We start from the raw sequence: 16,715 nt of genomic DNA, 5'->3' as shown, positions 1-16,715 counted from the left end.
GGCTTCATAGAAGGTGGAAGGGAGTATTCCTGTTTCTTTGATCTTGTGGAAAAGCTTTAGAAGTATTGGTACTAACAGTTTCCTGAAGGTTTTGTAGAATTTGTTTGTGAAGCCATCTGGTCTAGGAATTTTGTTGTTGGGGAGATTCTTAATAACTGTTTCGATTTCTTTGTCTGTAATTGATGTATTTAGGTTTTGTACTTCTTCTTGTCTCAGTTTTGGAAGGGCATATGTTTCTGGGAATTCTTCCATTTCTGCCAGATTTTCTAGCTTGGTGACGTATAGTTAGTTCTTCATAGAAGTTTCACATGATTTTCTGGATTTCTGTGGTGTCAGTTGTAATATCTCCTCTATCATTTACAATTCTATTAATTTGAGTGTTCTCCCTTTTTTTTTTTTTTAGTGAGTCTGGCTAGGGGTTTGTCAATCTTGTTTAAAACAGTCAGTCTGCAGCTTGGACAGCTCAGGCAGCTTGGACAGCTCAGGCAGCCTGAGCAAAGACAGCCAGTTGTTAAAAAAAAAAAAAAAAAAAAAATCACACCCCTGGTCAGCCAGGAATCTTGGTAAAGAAAAAAGCTCAGTGGGGAGCATGCTAGTAGCAGCTCTCCAGCCCCCCAGGGTCTGGTTATAGGGTAGGGGAGAGGGGTGTGCTTCAGAAATAATCAAAAAAATTCCTTTCTTTTTTCTGTTTTCTAACCCAAATTGAGCTATAGTCACCTCCTTGGTGTCACACTTAAGACCCCTTATTCACCATCCTGCTGCCAGCCAGGTATCCTACCCTTTCCAGCAATTGTTGTCGGAGCTCATACCAGCAGCTGCCTCTAAGTCACCATCTTGGCCCTGCCCCCTCTAAATACTTTCCATTGAGCCATAAATGCTAATTTCATCCAGTCTCTCACTTAAGAGTCCATACTAGGGGAACCCTCCCCTTTGCTACACACTAATAAGTCAGCCAGTAAACAGATAAAGTAGTATGAAAAGCCTAGAATATTTTTTTATTTCAGGTTGAGCTGTCATGTTTCTGACAAGAGAACAATCCTGCCAGCATACGTGTCAAAACTCAGACCCAGAAGTGGTGTGTCTCAGCTGGCAGACTCCTGGACCAGTACTAGCCATTTTCTTTCTTTTTAGAAAAAATTATTTTGATTTATTTATTAGAGATAGAGAGAAATTAAGAAGGGAGGGGGAGATAGAAAGGGAAAGAGACAGAGAGACCCCTGCAGCCTGCTTCACCACTCATGAAGCCTTCCCCTTGCAGATGGGGACCAGGGACTTGAACCTGGGTTCAATCTGGGTTCTTCTACCACTGGACTATCAGCAAATACCCTGGGTCCACCTAGTAACCCTTCACTAAGTGTAGATAGAGAGTTCTAGATTAGTGGTGGTTTGAGACCTTAGGAGAGCTTTTATTTTTCTTGCTGAAAGATAAATTCATTAGAGTATGGAAGTTTAACCATGTATACAGGATCCTAAGACTGAACCATATGATTTTTATGTTGTTGCAGTTTCTGCAAGACATCTTAGATACACTCTTTGTAATTTTGGATGATAACACAGAGAAGTATGGCCTGTTGGTGTTTCAGTCTTTGGTAAGTCTTACCCTTCCTGAATTTTCACTTTCAGTATTCATTCTTGTCACATATTTTTAATATACAAAGGAAGCATTTCATTGGAATGAGTCAGCTCAAGGTATACATGTTCCCACTAGGGAAAGGACTGAGGAATGTCACTCTAGGAAGACTAACCAACCTACCAAATACTACAAACTCAAACTGAAGAATTCAACCTCAACTTGTTTTGATACTACATTCTCATCCATTTCAGGATTGTCTGGTCCCAAAATAGTGATACACCAGCAAAAGGCTCAGAGTCTAATACAGGAAACCAGATGACCTATTTTTTTTTTTCACTGACAAAGATAAAACCATAAGGAAAAGCAAAAGCTGGTTAAAAGGAAATAGAATAAAACAAAGAATCGCTTGTACTTGTTTGAGCATCATGCTCTCTCTCTCTAAATTTATACAATTGTTTGGGAATCAGTCTCCAAAGGTTGCTTAGTGAAACTAAGTAGCAATTTAAATGTTTAGTGCACTCTGCCTAATATATTCAGACACACACACACACACACACACACACACACACGTTATATATTCAAAAAGAAGCAGGCACTCTAAGTCTAGATAAAAGATGAAGAGCACAGAGGAGAGTTAGAAGATTGCCCTTTTCACTTTTCTTCTCACATCCCTGACTGGTCAACCCTAGAGCTAAAGGGCACAATGCTTTGTGGACTGACTTAGCTTCATGGGTAGTGTCTGTCTGTCTGTCTGTCTGTCTCTCCGTCTCTCCCCCCATCTCCACCTCTCTCCTTCTCTCTCTCTCCCTTAGTCTTCAAGTACTGTTTTGCCTTTCCCTAGTCTGTACTATATACCACCAGGATTGTTGTGAAGAGAGAGGAAGGCTCAGAGTAATTCTAGCACTGGAAGATAGTTTCAAGCCTGGGTTGGGAGGCTAAGTGTGATAGGAATTAGACAAAGCAGAAATGAAATACAGAATTGAAATATTACATTCTGTCCTATGAGAAGGACCAGAAACCCTTTAACAGCTTGCCACTCTTTTTTTCTAATGGAAAAGAGAGACCAGATTCAGTTGTATGTCATGCTGGGTATCAAACCCAGAACTTCAAACATGCAAACCATACACTACCACTGAGCTACCTCCCAAATCAAGTCTGCCATTCCTTGAAAAAAAACAGGCTGGCAATAGATGTAAGGCTTCTGGTAAACCCTGTTATCCTTTATTTCTCCCAGGTGTTCATTATCAATCTGCTTCGAGACATTAAGTATTTTCATTTTCGGCCTGTAATGGACACGTACATCCAGAAGCACTTTGCTGGAGCCCTGGCATACAAGTAAGTTGCCTATAGCGTTATTGTTAGGACTTATAAACGTTTGAATAGAAACACAGAATTTTAGAAAGATTAGTGACAGCCACATTGTTTTTCTTACCTTAATTCTTAATCTTGGAATAACTCATTTTCTTTTATCATTGACATGTTATCTGTGAGTTTTTAGCTGACATTTCAAACCTTGTAGCTTAAGACATAGTTGTCATAATTCAAAGAGTGATGGCAAAACTATTAAATTCAATCTTGCTTTTATCACAAGAATCTTGTGACTAGCTAAATATAGTACCCACAAATAAATGTCAGAGAAAAAATGTAATATTATCAATATAAGAAATATTAAGTAAAGGATATACAAGCTATCTAAAAGTATTAAAGTGGTTTAAAATATCACCACTTTCTCCTATAAATTTTGTACAGTTTTTGAAAGCATAAATAAGTAAAACTCAAGTTTGGTGAAGCTGTGGAGTCACTGGAATTCTCACTGACTTCATATGGAAAGCAGGCATTATACATATTCATGACGTGTCGTCTCATTGGTTCCAATATAACTTTGAGATGTACTAGACTCTCTTTCCTTCGTGTTGTTTTCGCCGGGCTGGCTTCACGGGCAGGTAACAGACGACCCGGGACTCATGGCTGGGTTGTATGCAGTATCTCTTTATTCATGCTGGACGCAGTGCAGTCTAAGCCGAGCTAAGCTAAACTAAACTAAAACGAACAATGTTGTCTTTATATATACTTCCCAAGTAGAGTGTGAACAGGATGTGACAGAGAGAGGGTGGAGAGAAAAGTGACTGGTGAAAATCAGAGTGTGACAAGGAGAGGGGGCAGAGCAAAAACTTATCATGAACAAGTGGGGATTGAACCAATGCCCTGCAGTGGTTATGTAAATAGAATACAGTAGTTATGTAAATAGAATACAGTAGTTATGTAAATAGAATACAGTGTTAAGCAGGGGGGATTTAAACCAAATGAAACAGAAGGGGTTTTTAGAAGCATACCAACAATTCCCCCTTTCTTTTTAACTAATGGCCATAGTATCGGGATTGCGGGGTGAACAGAAACCTATATCGTACAGGCGTTTTCAAAAGAACTGGCATAAGACATGGAAAACAAAATAGGCGAGCAGCAATAACCAGTGTGATGCCAAGGGGAACGTTTCTTGCCTCAAAGGGCAAGGCCTAGCAGGCGAAAGGGCATTTCTTGCCTCTGGGAGCGCTTCATGCCTCGGGGCATCTCTTGCCTCAAAGGGCATTTCCTGCCTCTGTGGGCATAACCTAATAAGGAGGGAGAGTTTTCTACCTCTGGGGGACAGAGCCTGCAGGCGAGGGGTCATGGTCTATAAAGTCTCAAGGCAATTAGCTGAAGTTAGTCTTTGAGAAACACAGCAGCGTGTACCAGTAAGTCCAATGGAAGTGTCAGTCCAAAGTAGATGACCACGGAAGAAAATGCCAGGGGATGAAAGGCTGCACATCTGTCTCGATGGGGAATGTCGGCCACCAGAATTCAGCTTTTCTGTAGAAAGTGATCTTTGGAGTCTGTGAATCTGTTTCTTCAGGTCGTGCCAGGTCACATCATTGGTTTCCGGGGGTGTGTTGTAGTCATTCCATCTTGTGGGCGATGTCAGAGAACAGGATCCAAATGGATTTCCAGGAATTCCATTTGAGTAGATGCTTTTTCATGTGAAGACTTGACAGCTGAAATTCACTTACTTGTCAAACAAAACTTGTAGCAGATTAGAAGTTTACTATAATTGATAATTCCATTATAATTGGAAGTCCTTTCTAGTATGATTTTAAGGTTTGTTTAAACAGTTTAAACTCAATAAAATGTGGAAAGGTAAACAGAAGAACCACGATAGAAGCCTCAGGCATGAGAATAACTAACATAATCATTGCACTATCTGCCCTGCCCATAACTCATACCGTTTCAGGATTAAACATTTCAGATTTATGCCAAGACGTAAAAAAAGAAATCAAAGGAGGAAAAAACAATTTTTTGGATTGTTTCTGGGTGTCTCTAGAAATCATGGCTGCGTCCAGCATTTTTTTTTTTTTAAGTCAATGTCATACAAAAATTCAGTCATTCAAATCACTCTCTTACGAAACAGATCTCACCATGTAGCATTATGAGTCCCCGGAGGGCGTCCTAGTCCAAAAAGCTCCTCGAAATTCCATTTAGGGTGCTTCTGACTGTTCCTGATGGATTGCTTCAGGCACCCATTTTTAAAAGTGTCTTCCCATCGAAGAAAATCCAATCAGGAGAGTAGAACTAACCACATGTCTCCATTCTTGAGGACTGCCAGGGTACTGGAGAACGCTCCTCAAATTAGAGTAGTCCTTTTCCATGGAAACATGCGAGAAGAAGTCCAGAAAGTCCCAGTGGAAATCCCCATGCATATCCCAAGGTCATAAAGAACCAAACTGTGGCCCGGAGCAAAATGTAGTCCTTTTCCTCAGGAAACATGGGAGAGGGAATCCAGAAAGTCCAAGGAGAAATCTCCGTGCATCTCCCAAGCTCTATGATCCCGGTCATAAGAAACCAAAGTTCCCAATCAGGGAACTGAAGTGTGGCCCAGAGCAAAATGTTCCAGAGACAGAGTAACTGTCTCATGATGAAACAGTAGAGGCTTTGGCAAACCTCTTCATAAGTAGAAAGGCAACCCATGGTGGATGGGTAGCCAAGTTTACTTATCTGGGCGATGGGCGGGTTAGGTCCCACGTCGGTGCGGGTCCCTGTTTCAGGGCTTATGTCAGTCCCTTGTTCGGGCACCATATGTTGTTTTTGCCGGGCTGGCTTCACGGGCAGGTAACAGACGACCCGGGACTCATGGCTGGGTTATATGCAGTATCTCTTTATTCATGCTGGACGCAGTGCAGTCTAAGCCGAGCTAAGCTAAACTAAACTAAAACGAACAATGTTGTCTTTATATATACTTCCCAAGTAGGGTGTGAACAGGATGTGACATAGAGAGGGTGGAGAGAAAAGTGACTGGTGAAAATCAGAGTGTGACAAGGAGAGGGGGCAGAGCAAAAACATATCATGAACCAGTGGGGATTGAACCAATGCCCTGCAGTGGTTATGTAAATAGAATACAGTAGTTATGTAAATAGAATACAGTGTTAAGCAGGGGGGATTTAAACCAAATGAAACAGAAGGGGTTTTTAGAAGCATACCAATACCTTCGTATTTATTTATTTATTTACTGCCCCCAGGGTTATCACTGGGGCATGATACCAGCACTCCGAATCTACTACGCCTAATGGCCATTTCTTTTTCTGTTGCCTTTTCTTTCTCTTTTTCCTCCTTCCTTCCTTACCTTTCCTTCTTTCTTTCTTTTTTTTTCTTTCTTCCTTTTTCCTCTATTTTTCATCTGATAGGAGAGAGATAAGTTGAGAGGAGAGGGGAAGAGGAAAAGGAAGAAAGACACCTAGGGGCCTGCTTCACCACTCATGAAGCATCTCCCCTGAACCCTAGTCCTTCCACGTGGTGATGTGTGTGCTTAGCCAGGTACACCACCACCCAACCCCCTTGCCTTCGTGTTTTAAATGAAGACAGTTAAGCACAAAGGTATCAAGTAACTAGCCCAAGGAAATAATGCTAAAACCACATGTCATCCCAGCTTCTGACGTTTTTCCATTTATTTTTATTAGTGACTTAATAGTGGTTTATAAGATTATGTGAATATAGTTCTACATTGCAGTCACCACCATAGTTCTGTGTCCTCCACCACCCCTCAAGGATCATAGTTTTCACAAAATCTTATAGGCAGCTTGGCATTTTTTTTTTTTTTTTACAAGTTTGTGTGTTTCAATTCTTCATCTTGCACATATAAGCACAACCATCCAGTAGTTGTGTTTCAGAGAAATGCAGGTCATTTTGTAACAAATGTAAATTATAATGTCTTTGACATATAAAAGTAAAAGTATAAATTTTAGAGTTCTACAAATAAAAAAAACTGAAGGATGAACTCCTTGCATTGCCCTGCCCCCCCACCACACTTTTTTTTTTAATGCAGAGCCAGAGCACAATCATTATGCAAAAGATTTTATGCCTAAGGCTCCAGGGTTTCAGATTTAATTCTGAACATCACTAGGCCAGAGATGAGCAGTGCTCAGTGAAAATTAAAATAAAAAATAAATAAAATAAAATTGACAAGGGGGAGTCGGGCTGTAGTGCAGTGGGCTAAGCACAGGTGGCGCAAAGCACAAAGACCGGCATAAGGATCCCGGTTCAAACTCCGGCTCCCCACCTGCAGGGGAGTCGCTTCCCAGGCGGTGAAGCAGGTCTGCAGGTGTCTGTCTTTCTCTCCTCCTCTCTGTCTTCCCCTCCTCTCTCCATTTCTCTCCATCCTATCCAACAACGACGACAACAACAATAATAACTACAACAATAAAACAACAAGGGCAACAAAAGGGAATAAATAAATAAAAATAAATATTAAAAAAAGAAAAAAAAGATTCATTTTAAAAAAATAAATAAAATAAAATAAAATAAAATTGACAAGGAAGAAAGAGAAAAGAGAATTGAGGAGGAAGTCAAGGTCTCTTGCATATAGGATACCACTAAGTTGTTGCACGGACCCAGTTTTATTTTCATTTCTTTAATTAGTAAGAGAGGAGAATAGAGAAAGAGGGAATATACAGTGGGTTTACTACAGCACTGCCCCCCATCCATGGAGCTCCTCTGGTGCCTTTCATGGTGCTCCCTTGTAGTACCAGCGTCAGACCCACACCTCACACATGGTAAAGCAAATCTTCTACTGGGTAAGCTGTCTGCCACCACCACCCCTCTGAGGTAATTCTTATAATAATAGTTTGTCCAAGAAGAAACATTGAAATGGAAGTAAAATGAAAGCTAAATACGTAACATCCATGCAAGGTACTATGTATTCTAAGAAAAATAGTCACAATTTTGATTTGTGAAGAAAATAAATAAACTTGGAAACAGTTGCTGCAAAGTGGATGAAATATAATACACAAATTCTGCAAAATGAATCTTAACATAAGAAGAAACATGGCAAATAAAAATATTCGTGAGAAAGGAAAAGACAGGCAGATGTCTGGAGGTAGTTGCTAATCAAAAGGAAGAGATAAGTAAGAACTGGTACTGGTATATCTATGTAAGGAATACAAAAAAGGACAAAATAATTTCAGAAATAAACACCAAATTAAAGAAACTCGGGAGTCGGGCGGTAGCACAGTGAGTTAAGTGCACCTGGTGCAAAGCGCAAGGACCGGCATAAGGATCCCGGTTCCAGCCCCCGGCTCCCCACCTACAGGGGAGTCGCTTCACAGGCGGTGAAGCAGGTCTGCAGGTGTCTGTCTTTCTCTCCCCCTCTCTGTCTTCCCCTCCTCTCTCCATTTCTCTCTGTCCTATCCAACAATGACGACATCAGTAACAACAACAATAATAACTGCAACAATAAAACAATAAGGGCAACATAGGATAATAAATAAATAAATATTAAAGAAAAAATTAGAAAAAGAAACTCAAAGCATTATGCATGATAAGGATGAGAGAAAGGAAAAATATGTAAGAAAAATTAAAAAATACTAGAAATAAAAGAAAATGATTTGAAAATATTATAAAACTATGTATTGTGTAAATATGTTATACATAAATATAGTATATGTGACTATATATAAATACATTTAAGAGAGACATTTTAAGTTTTCTTGTCTCACCATTCTTTGCTTGAACAGCATCTGTCCATTTCTTCCTCCCCTTTTATATTTAAAGTTGTCTCATAGTTCTATGCCTTGTGTTTCTTGGTTCACTCTACTGTGTATCACCTTGTTGAGAATTAAATGTTCCTTGATTATTTTTCTGTGGCACTCCTGTCAGTAATTTTTACAGGTTTACCTGACAATGGCAAACTTCTTTAATTCTTGTACATCTGGTACTGTTTTGATTGCTTCTTCATATTTGAATGATAGTCTTGGAGAGTAACGTCACTGTCCTTTAACCTCTTGAGTATGCCAGCCCACTTTCTCCTGGCCTCTGTGGTTCCTGCTGAAAACTGGGAAGCAACTCTCACTATGCTGCTTTTACAAGTATCTTTCTTGTTTTCCCTGGCAGCTTGCAAATTTTTTTTCTTTGTCCTTGATTTTTGATGTATCTTCACAATGATTTATCTCTTGAGGCTTAGGAATCGGAAAGTTGTCACTTACATCCTGACCACACTGCAGAGTTGGACAATTTCCCATTGTCATTTCTTTGAATATGGTTTCTGCTCCCTACTCTCTCTCTTCTCCTTTTGAGACTCCAATGATCTAACGTTTTCTTTTCTTTTCTTTTCTTTTTTTTTTTTAACGTTTGCTTTTCTAATGGAGCCTTCAGTCTCTCAAATAGTTGCTTTGTTTTTCCTAAACTTTTTTTTCTTCTACGTTACAATCAAAGAGTATGGTCTTTTTGTCTTCTATTCCTGTTGTTGTCTATTCTACATAGGTAAGTCTACTCACCTGACTTGCAAATTGAGACTGGAGTGTATTCTAGTGTCCTTCACACCCTGTAGCTCTGCTTTCATGCTTTTTATTTTCCTGTCAAGTAAATCTTTGAGATCATGGAGTTATATCTTAATCCATCGCTCCATATTACACTCAGAGTGTTCTGTTTCTTCATATTTCCTAAATTATCTCTTTGACATCTCCTCTGGACCAGTATCATTAATATCTAGCTGTCATGTTGATTTTCCAGAACATATATTTTCAGTTTTATCCATTTCTTTTCGTTTCTGTTATTGGTTCACAAGTGAGTTCTATTTTGTGTGTGAGTTGGTGGGGGGGGGGGGGAGCATTTTGAAGAAGTGATGTAGTATTATGTGTTGTTAAAATTTCGGAGGCTCTTGCCGGGCTGGCTTGCTTCACGGCGGGTAACAGAGACGCGGAGACAACGGCTGGGCAGGGAAGCTGTATTTCTTTATTCAGGAACAACGATTCATAAACTAAGACAAACTAATCACCAAACAGAACTCTGCTGTCTCTTTGCGGCGGCGCAAGCACTCTTTCTTTTACTCTCGAACTCAGGAACTCTCCAACTCTGGAACTCTCGTACTCGGGAACCCCCTGAAACTCTGGCACACTCGAACTCAGGAACCCTCTCCCGGGGTCCCTTTGGGGCGGGGCCAAGCAGGCCCGCGAAATTAACAGGACTGATGCAATTCTCTTGGCGGGGAAGAACTACCCAATGTAAAGCATACAACAATTCCCCCTTTTCTTTTTAACTAAATGACTATAGTATCAAGGGTGTGGGGTGAACAGAAACCTATATCGTACAGGCATTTTTTTAAAAAAGAAACTGGCACAAACTAAACTTTATCAGCTTAAAAAAAAAACATTTCTTGCCTCTGGGGGGCTACTTGCCTCGACCGGCATTTGCATGGGGGCGGGGAACAGCGTAGAGTCCCAAAGGCAGCTGGCTGCAACTTACTTACTATGAAACAAAACTTGTTATTAGCATATCTACTGCACGATCCAACGTTTTTAATAGAGAAGGAATTTGAGACTTACATATCAACAACGTCTTTTAACCTTTTGTTACACCCATTCAAGATGGAGACACACCCTAGATGTGGGCCGGAGAGGAAACCTCAGGCATGAGAATAATTAGCATAGCCGTTGTGCGATCTACCATTTCTAATAGAGAAGGTAATGGAGAGTTTTACATATCAACAAGTCTATTTAACCTTTTGTTTAGACTAACTTAGTTAAAATATATTGATTGTTAACTAATTTTTACCTTAGACTTTAAATGTAAGTTAATTTTATCTTTATGAGAATTACATTGAAAACCTTTTTCATTTAACTTTGACTAGTAAGAATTTAGTCTTAAAGCTACTGTTTACCAAACTTTAAACATACACATAAACATGGTCATTAATACACAAGGAGAGAAACCTTTGTTACGAAGACATGTCATTTTAAACACAAATTTAAATCTATACTGTCTTAGTTGTTGCGGGGGGGGGGGGGGGGGTTCACCATCCGGAGGTGGCTTCCTGCGCAGCTTCACTTCTAGGAATTGCAGGTTGCGATCTCTGCACAAATCTCTGCGTACTCCAGCTTGTCTGCCTTCAGACCAGACCGGCGGCTGGAGATCTCGTGTGCCCAGTTTCGGCAGGGAGCCCGGGGGTCTGGGAGGCCCGGGATGGTTCCAGAATTTATAGAAAGAGGGCAGGCAGGCCATCTTTGTAGAAGGCGTGAGCCTAGGTGCCCAGGGGTGGCGGCCATGATAGGCCGCCGCGGCCCTGCCCCATAGCCCTGCCATGTCTGCTGCCCTGCTCGCAGTGGCCGAGCAGCGTGGAGGGATCACACGTCCAGTGCCCTGTGCCACGTGGTGGAGAGCCGGCTCCTGTGGGCTGGCCTCGGGCTCTTGCGTGTTGGCCTCGGGCTCTTGCGTGTTGGCTTCGGGCTCCAGGGGCTCTTGTGTGCTGGCGTCGGGCTCTTGGGGCTCTTGTGTGCTGGCATCGGCCTCCTGCGGGCTGCGGGACTGCGGGCGTGGTGTGCGGGGTTGTCTGGGCGCAGCCGGCTGGCTGGCTGTTTAACCAGGTGGAAACAGCAGCTCCGTGCCTCGCCTCCCGCCCGCTGGCTCTTCCAGCTGGCTGTTCTGAGTTCGCCCGAGCGAGTGGAAACCACAGAGTGGTCCAGAGATAAATGTTCCAGAAACAGCAAAACAGTCTCGTGAAGAAAGAGCAGAGGCCTTTGGAGATCTCTTCACAAGCAGAAGAGAAGGCCATAGTGCATAGGTAGCCAAATTGTCTTTACTTATCTGAGAGATGCGCAGGTCAGGTCCACGTGGGCGCCATTTGTTGTTAAAATTTGGAGGCTCTGGCCGGGCTGGCTTGCTTCACGGCAGGTAACAGAGATGCGGAGACAACGGCTGGGCAGGGAAGCTGTATTTCTTTATTCAGGAACAACGATTCATAAACTAAGACAAACTAATCACCAAACAGAACTCTGCTGTCTCTTTGCGGCGGCGATTATGGCTACGGAAGAAGGGCAAACGCTAGAAGAAGAAGTATTATGGTGCATGAAATCCCTTAAGTAAAACCCTAGTCTGAAGAGGAAGGGAAGGTAGGGATCCCAGACTATGTCCTGATAGTAAGAACTGTGCTGTGAGTTCAGAGTAACTTTCCCAACTGTGGGACTATCTGAGCCCATTCACCAGGGACTCTGTGACAACTGAGACACTTGAGAGTTTTGTTGGCTTCCCTGCTGCCACATGGGCACAATGTTCAGTTACCTAGTCCCACCCAGATATCCCTCTCTAGTTAACGCAAGAGTCTGTAGCCTCTATAGCCCTGCATAATAGTTATTAGCTCCTTTTCCTAACCCACGTCATTCCTGAGCAGTTCTCTGAAGATTTCTGTAAATTCACCAGTGGATTTGGAGCAATTGGAAATAAAGTGCCCACTGGCATGTCTCTGCTTGAATCTTCTTCCTCCCCTCCTGTTCTCTCTGTCCATACACAATCATCAACCTTTTAACAGTGATGTTTTCCCTCTTTACCAGAAATCTCAGTTGTGCTTTGATGAAACTCGTTGAGATATTTCATTTTACTATTTTATGGAGGGAAGTATTGGGGTGGGGTGGGGTCAGTTCCTGAAATTTGGTCACCATAGCTCTGCCCCAGAAGTCCTGACTTTCTTTCTTTCTCTCTCTCTTTCTTTCTTTCTTTCTTTCTTTTTTTTTTATCACCATCTGGGTTATCATTGGGGCTCAGTGTCTGTACAACAAATACACCATACTTGGCGGCCTCCTCTCTCTCTCTCTCTCTCTGTCTGTCTCTCCCTCTCTCCCTCTCTCTATATACATCTCTCTCTCTCTTCTTTTTGGATAGAGACAGAAAGAAATTGAGAGAGAAGGGGGAGATCAAGAGGGAGAGAAAAAGACAGACATCTGCAACACTACTTCACTGCTTGTTAATCTCCTCCCTTGCTGGTGGGGACTGGGGATTTGAATCTGAGTCCTTGAGGTTGGTAATGTGTGCTTTCTATAGGATGTGCCACCACACTGACCACACCCTGACCATTTTTCTATAGAGGAAATGTTGTTTTACAAGATTGTAGTTGTGTCAGGAGTATAAATTGACATGTCCCCAACGTATGTGCTACCACACTTCACATGTTACCAAAGTCTTGTGTGACTCTTGATTTAGGTAAATGTGCATGCTTCCTGACCCTCTCGTCACATTTCATTCACATGACTTGGTCCTAAGGAAGTTCTATTGCTGAAATGGAGTTTAAACAGAGACACGTAGAACAGTACCCAGTACCCTGTAATCAAAGTCTCTTATTGACTTGTCCTTTTTACTTGTTCTATAAACATAGCTATTTCAGATAAAGTAAAATTACACATATAGTCTAAGACTTTGGGGGAACTGGTCATCAACAAATGTGTTTCAGGAAGAATGGGAGTGATTTTAATTGTGAATTAAAATGTGGCAACTCCTTAAGGACAAGGAATATTGTCTGACCTCAAATGATTCAAAGGTTCTGAGGCTGTAGTGAATCTATCATTCTATTCTAGTTCATCAACAGGATATTATTTCCTATGTGGCTAATTCAGGACTGCAAACAGTTTAGGTTGCATTGCTTTTGGATTAAAGTGGGGTTTCTGGAACTGTTCTCTTTCCCAGGGAGCTCATTCGCTGTTTGAAGTGGTACATGGACTGCTCAGCAGAACTGATTCGGCAGGACCACATACAGGAAGCCATGCGGGTAATGTATTGAGCTAGCTGTGCATCAAAGGTCCACGCTGAAGTTATTTGTGAGTAATCTCAGTGGTGTCGTGTGTAGTACAAGTAACTGTCCTTCTAGTACACTGGCCTACTTTCAGAATCTTGTCCAGCCATAGAATTGCTCTTTCTTTAATGCAGTTTTGCCCCTGAAAAAATATTTTTAATTGAAGTAATATTAGTAACATACTATAAGTTTTCAGGTATACAGCTTGACATCTATGAATATATCATAACCACCACTAAAAGTCTAATTGTAATTTTCATCCATCACCATACAATTGATCTGTTACCCAATTTACTCATCCATCTTCCCCAATGATAGCCACTATTTTATCCTTATAACCTAAGGTTCTTTTTTCTTGTCTTGTCCATTTAATTTTTTAAGATTTATTTAATTAAACAGAGAAAGAGGGGCCAAGCAGTGGCGCCTGGTTAAGTGCACACATTCCTGTGCACAAGGACCCAGGTTTAAGTCCCTGGTCCCCACCTGCAGGGGGAAAGCTTCACAAGTGGTGAAGCAGGGCTGCAGATGTCTCTCTGTCTCTCTCTGTCTCTTCCTCCCCTCTCAATTTCTCTCTGTCTCTATTCAATAATAAATAAATAAAAATATTTTTTAAAGAGAGAGGGAAACAGAGAAGCCAGAGTACCACCCTGGCCATGTACATGGCCAGGGATTGAACCTGGGGTCTCAGGGTTGAAAATCATGCATTTTGCCTGTTAAGCAACCTACCCAGCCACAATTCATTCTGTTTCGTTATCTTCCATATGTGTGAAGTCATACAGTATTGGTATTTCTTCACCTGACTTTCTTCTCTGAGCGTCATACCCTCTTGATCCATCCATGTTAGCCCAAATTGTCAATGTTGCCTTAAAAGAGCTTTATTCCTAATGATTTTGTCCTAAAACAAGAGGGAGGGATGCTATGCGTACAGTTCCAGCCATCCTCCCTACTTTTTTTTCTTTTACAAGCGTCTGTCTTTTATTCTCATACTAGCTAAAATTTCATATCTGCTATTTTTGTGTATTTGTTTTTCTTTTTTCTTCTTTTTTTTTTTTTGGTTTACGGTGGTGTGGGGGATTGAACCTGGGACTTGAGAGCCTCAGGCATGAAAGTCTCTTTGCATAACCATTATGCAAAAAAAAAACAAACCCACCCCATTGTTTTTCTTTATTTGAGGCAGTGATAGATTTCAGGACTGTTATTGTTACATGATAGTTTCACATCTCAGGATAGGCTTTAGTGCACAAGCCCTCCCACCAGCCTAACATCTTCCTCTACCACAGGACATAGAGTGCCAATCCCGTCCCCCACTTCAATCCCTTCATGCCCCTCCCCTTTAGAGGCCCCAACTGCTGCAAAAGCCAGATCTAATTAAAATATCACCCAGCATTTCCCTCCATATCTCCTTCATAAACCACTGTTAGTGACAGTGCTGAATAAATGAAGCTTTCTCAACATTCCCTCTTCTTCAGTGATTACCAAACACGACTGTTCAAAAAAAAAGTATTTCTTTATCAGTGATAGAATAATGATTAACAAGATTGTAAAATAGTAGGGGTACAATTCCATACAGTTCCCACCACCAGAATTCCATGTTCCATCTCCTCCACTGGAAGCTTCCCTAGTCTTTTTTTTTAATTGGGGGGGGGGGGGCTTACTTCTTTATTCATGCTTGGAATTTTTGCCGCCAGGAAATGGTGGCTTTCCCTATTTCTGGGTCAAATGTGTGGGAGTGCAGACAGGGCTGGCCCAAAGCTGCTGCCGGGAGCCTATCCCTCTGGTAGTAAGGACCCAGTATCTTCACAGGGTGGACTGTGGGAGGTCTGGCTTCTGCAGTTGCTACATCGCTGGACCTGGATATTGACAGGTCGATTGAGACCCCTAGCCTGCTGAACATTTCTCTATAGAACTTTTTTAAGTTAAGTGAGCTAAGTGTATGCACTGCTTGTGTGTATGTTGAGATAAGAATAACATTAAACCGGGGAGTCAGGCTGTAGCGCAGCGGGTTAAGCACAGGTGGCGCAAAGCACAAGGACCGGCATAAGGATCCCGGTTCGAACCCCGGCTCCCCACCTGCAGGGGAGTCACTTCACAGGCGGTGAAGCAGGTCTGCAGGTGTCTATCTTTCTCTCCTCCTCTCTGTCTTCCCCTCCTCTCTCCATTTCTCTCTGTCCTATCCAACAACGACAACAACAATAGTAACTAAAACAATAAAACAACAAGGGCAACAAAAGGGAATAAATAAATAAAATAAATATAAAAAAAAGAATAACATTAAACCACTGGGATTGGGAGGAGTGCAGGATCTCCCTGAAAACATTTCTGCCTGGCGAGGTGACCCTTTGCACTGCTAAGCAGCTCCAGCCCACAAGGGACCATCCTCGCTGTGAGTTAACTCTACTTTCTGGAAACATCTTTTTTCATTGTTTTATTAGGGAAGTAGTGATTTTCAAACCCACTTTTCACATGGATGTAGTTTCTTATCTTTCCATGATAGGTGTCTGCACACTACTCCCAGCACTGATGCAGGTCTTCCTCTACTGTTGGGAAATCAGGTCCCCAGCCTCTCTCAACCCCCTCCTGTCTTTCTTGGAGGCAGCGATGGGTTGCAGGACTGTTACAAGGACTGTCCTTGTCCTTTTGCTGCAACAGGCCACATCTACTCCAAGTTTCACGCTGTGTTCTCCTTTCTCTCCTTGTTCCTTAAGTTCTACCTATAAGTGAAATCATCTGGTACTTGCCCTTCTCGATTAGCATGATTCATTCAAGTTCCATCCAACATAGAGAAAAGGAAAAGATGTCATCAGTTCTCATAGCTTGAGTAATATTCCATTGTGTTTGTGTACCACAGCTTCCATTTTTATTTTTTATTAGTAATTTAAGATTGATTTACAAAATTATGAGCTAACGGGTATAGTTCTACACTGTTGCCATCAGCAGAGTTCTGTGTCCCCATTCCCTCCAGTGGAAACTATAGTAGTTCTCCCAAGGTCATAGACATGAGTTGACTATTACTTCTATAACTACTGATATTTATATATATCCTCCCTCCCCCTTTTTTTTCCCTAT

The 16,715-nt window shown here is 41.7% G+C and overlaps 1 protein-coding gene across 8 annotated transcripts in view; it reads left to right on the top strand.

The window, feature by feature from the left end:
• The window catches only part of DOCK3 (dedicator of cytokinesis 3), a 321,851-nt gene that overhangs the window by 206,651 nt on the left and 98,485 nt on the right, over positions 1–16,715 (top strand). For all 8 annotated transcript variants that reach the window (XM_060204601.1, XM_060204600.1, XM_060204599.1 and 5 more), the window contains 3 exons: positions 1,506–1,589; positions 2,808–2,908; positions 13,544–13,625. In XM_060204601.1, the coding sequence (XP_060060584.1) occupies positions 1,506–1,589; positions 2,808–2,908; positions 13,544–13,625 (267 nt within the window). The remainder of the gene's footprint in view (positions 1–1,505; positions 1,590–2,807; positions 2,909–13,543; positions 13,626–16,715) is intronic.

Source organism: Erinaceus europaeus, chromosome 12 (genome assembly GCF_950295315.1).
Source record: "Erinaceus europaeus chromosome 12, mEriEur2.1, whole genome shotgun sequence".
Classification (NCBI taxonomy): Eukaryota; Metazoa; Chordata; class Mammalia; order Eulipotyphla; family Erinaceidae; genus Erinaceus; species Erinaceus europaeus.
The sequence above is the reverse complement of the archived record's forward strand: the minus strand, read 5'-3'. Positions and strand labels throughout refer to the sequence as shown.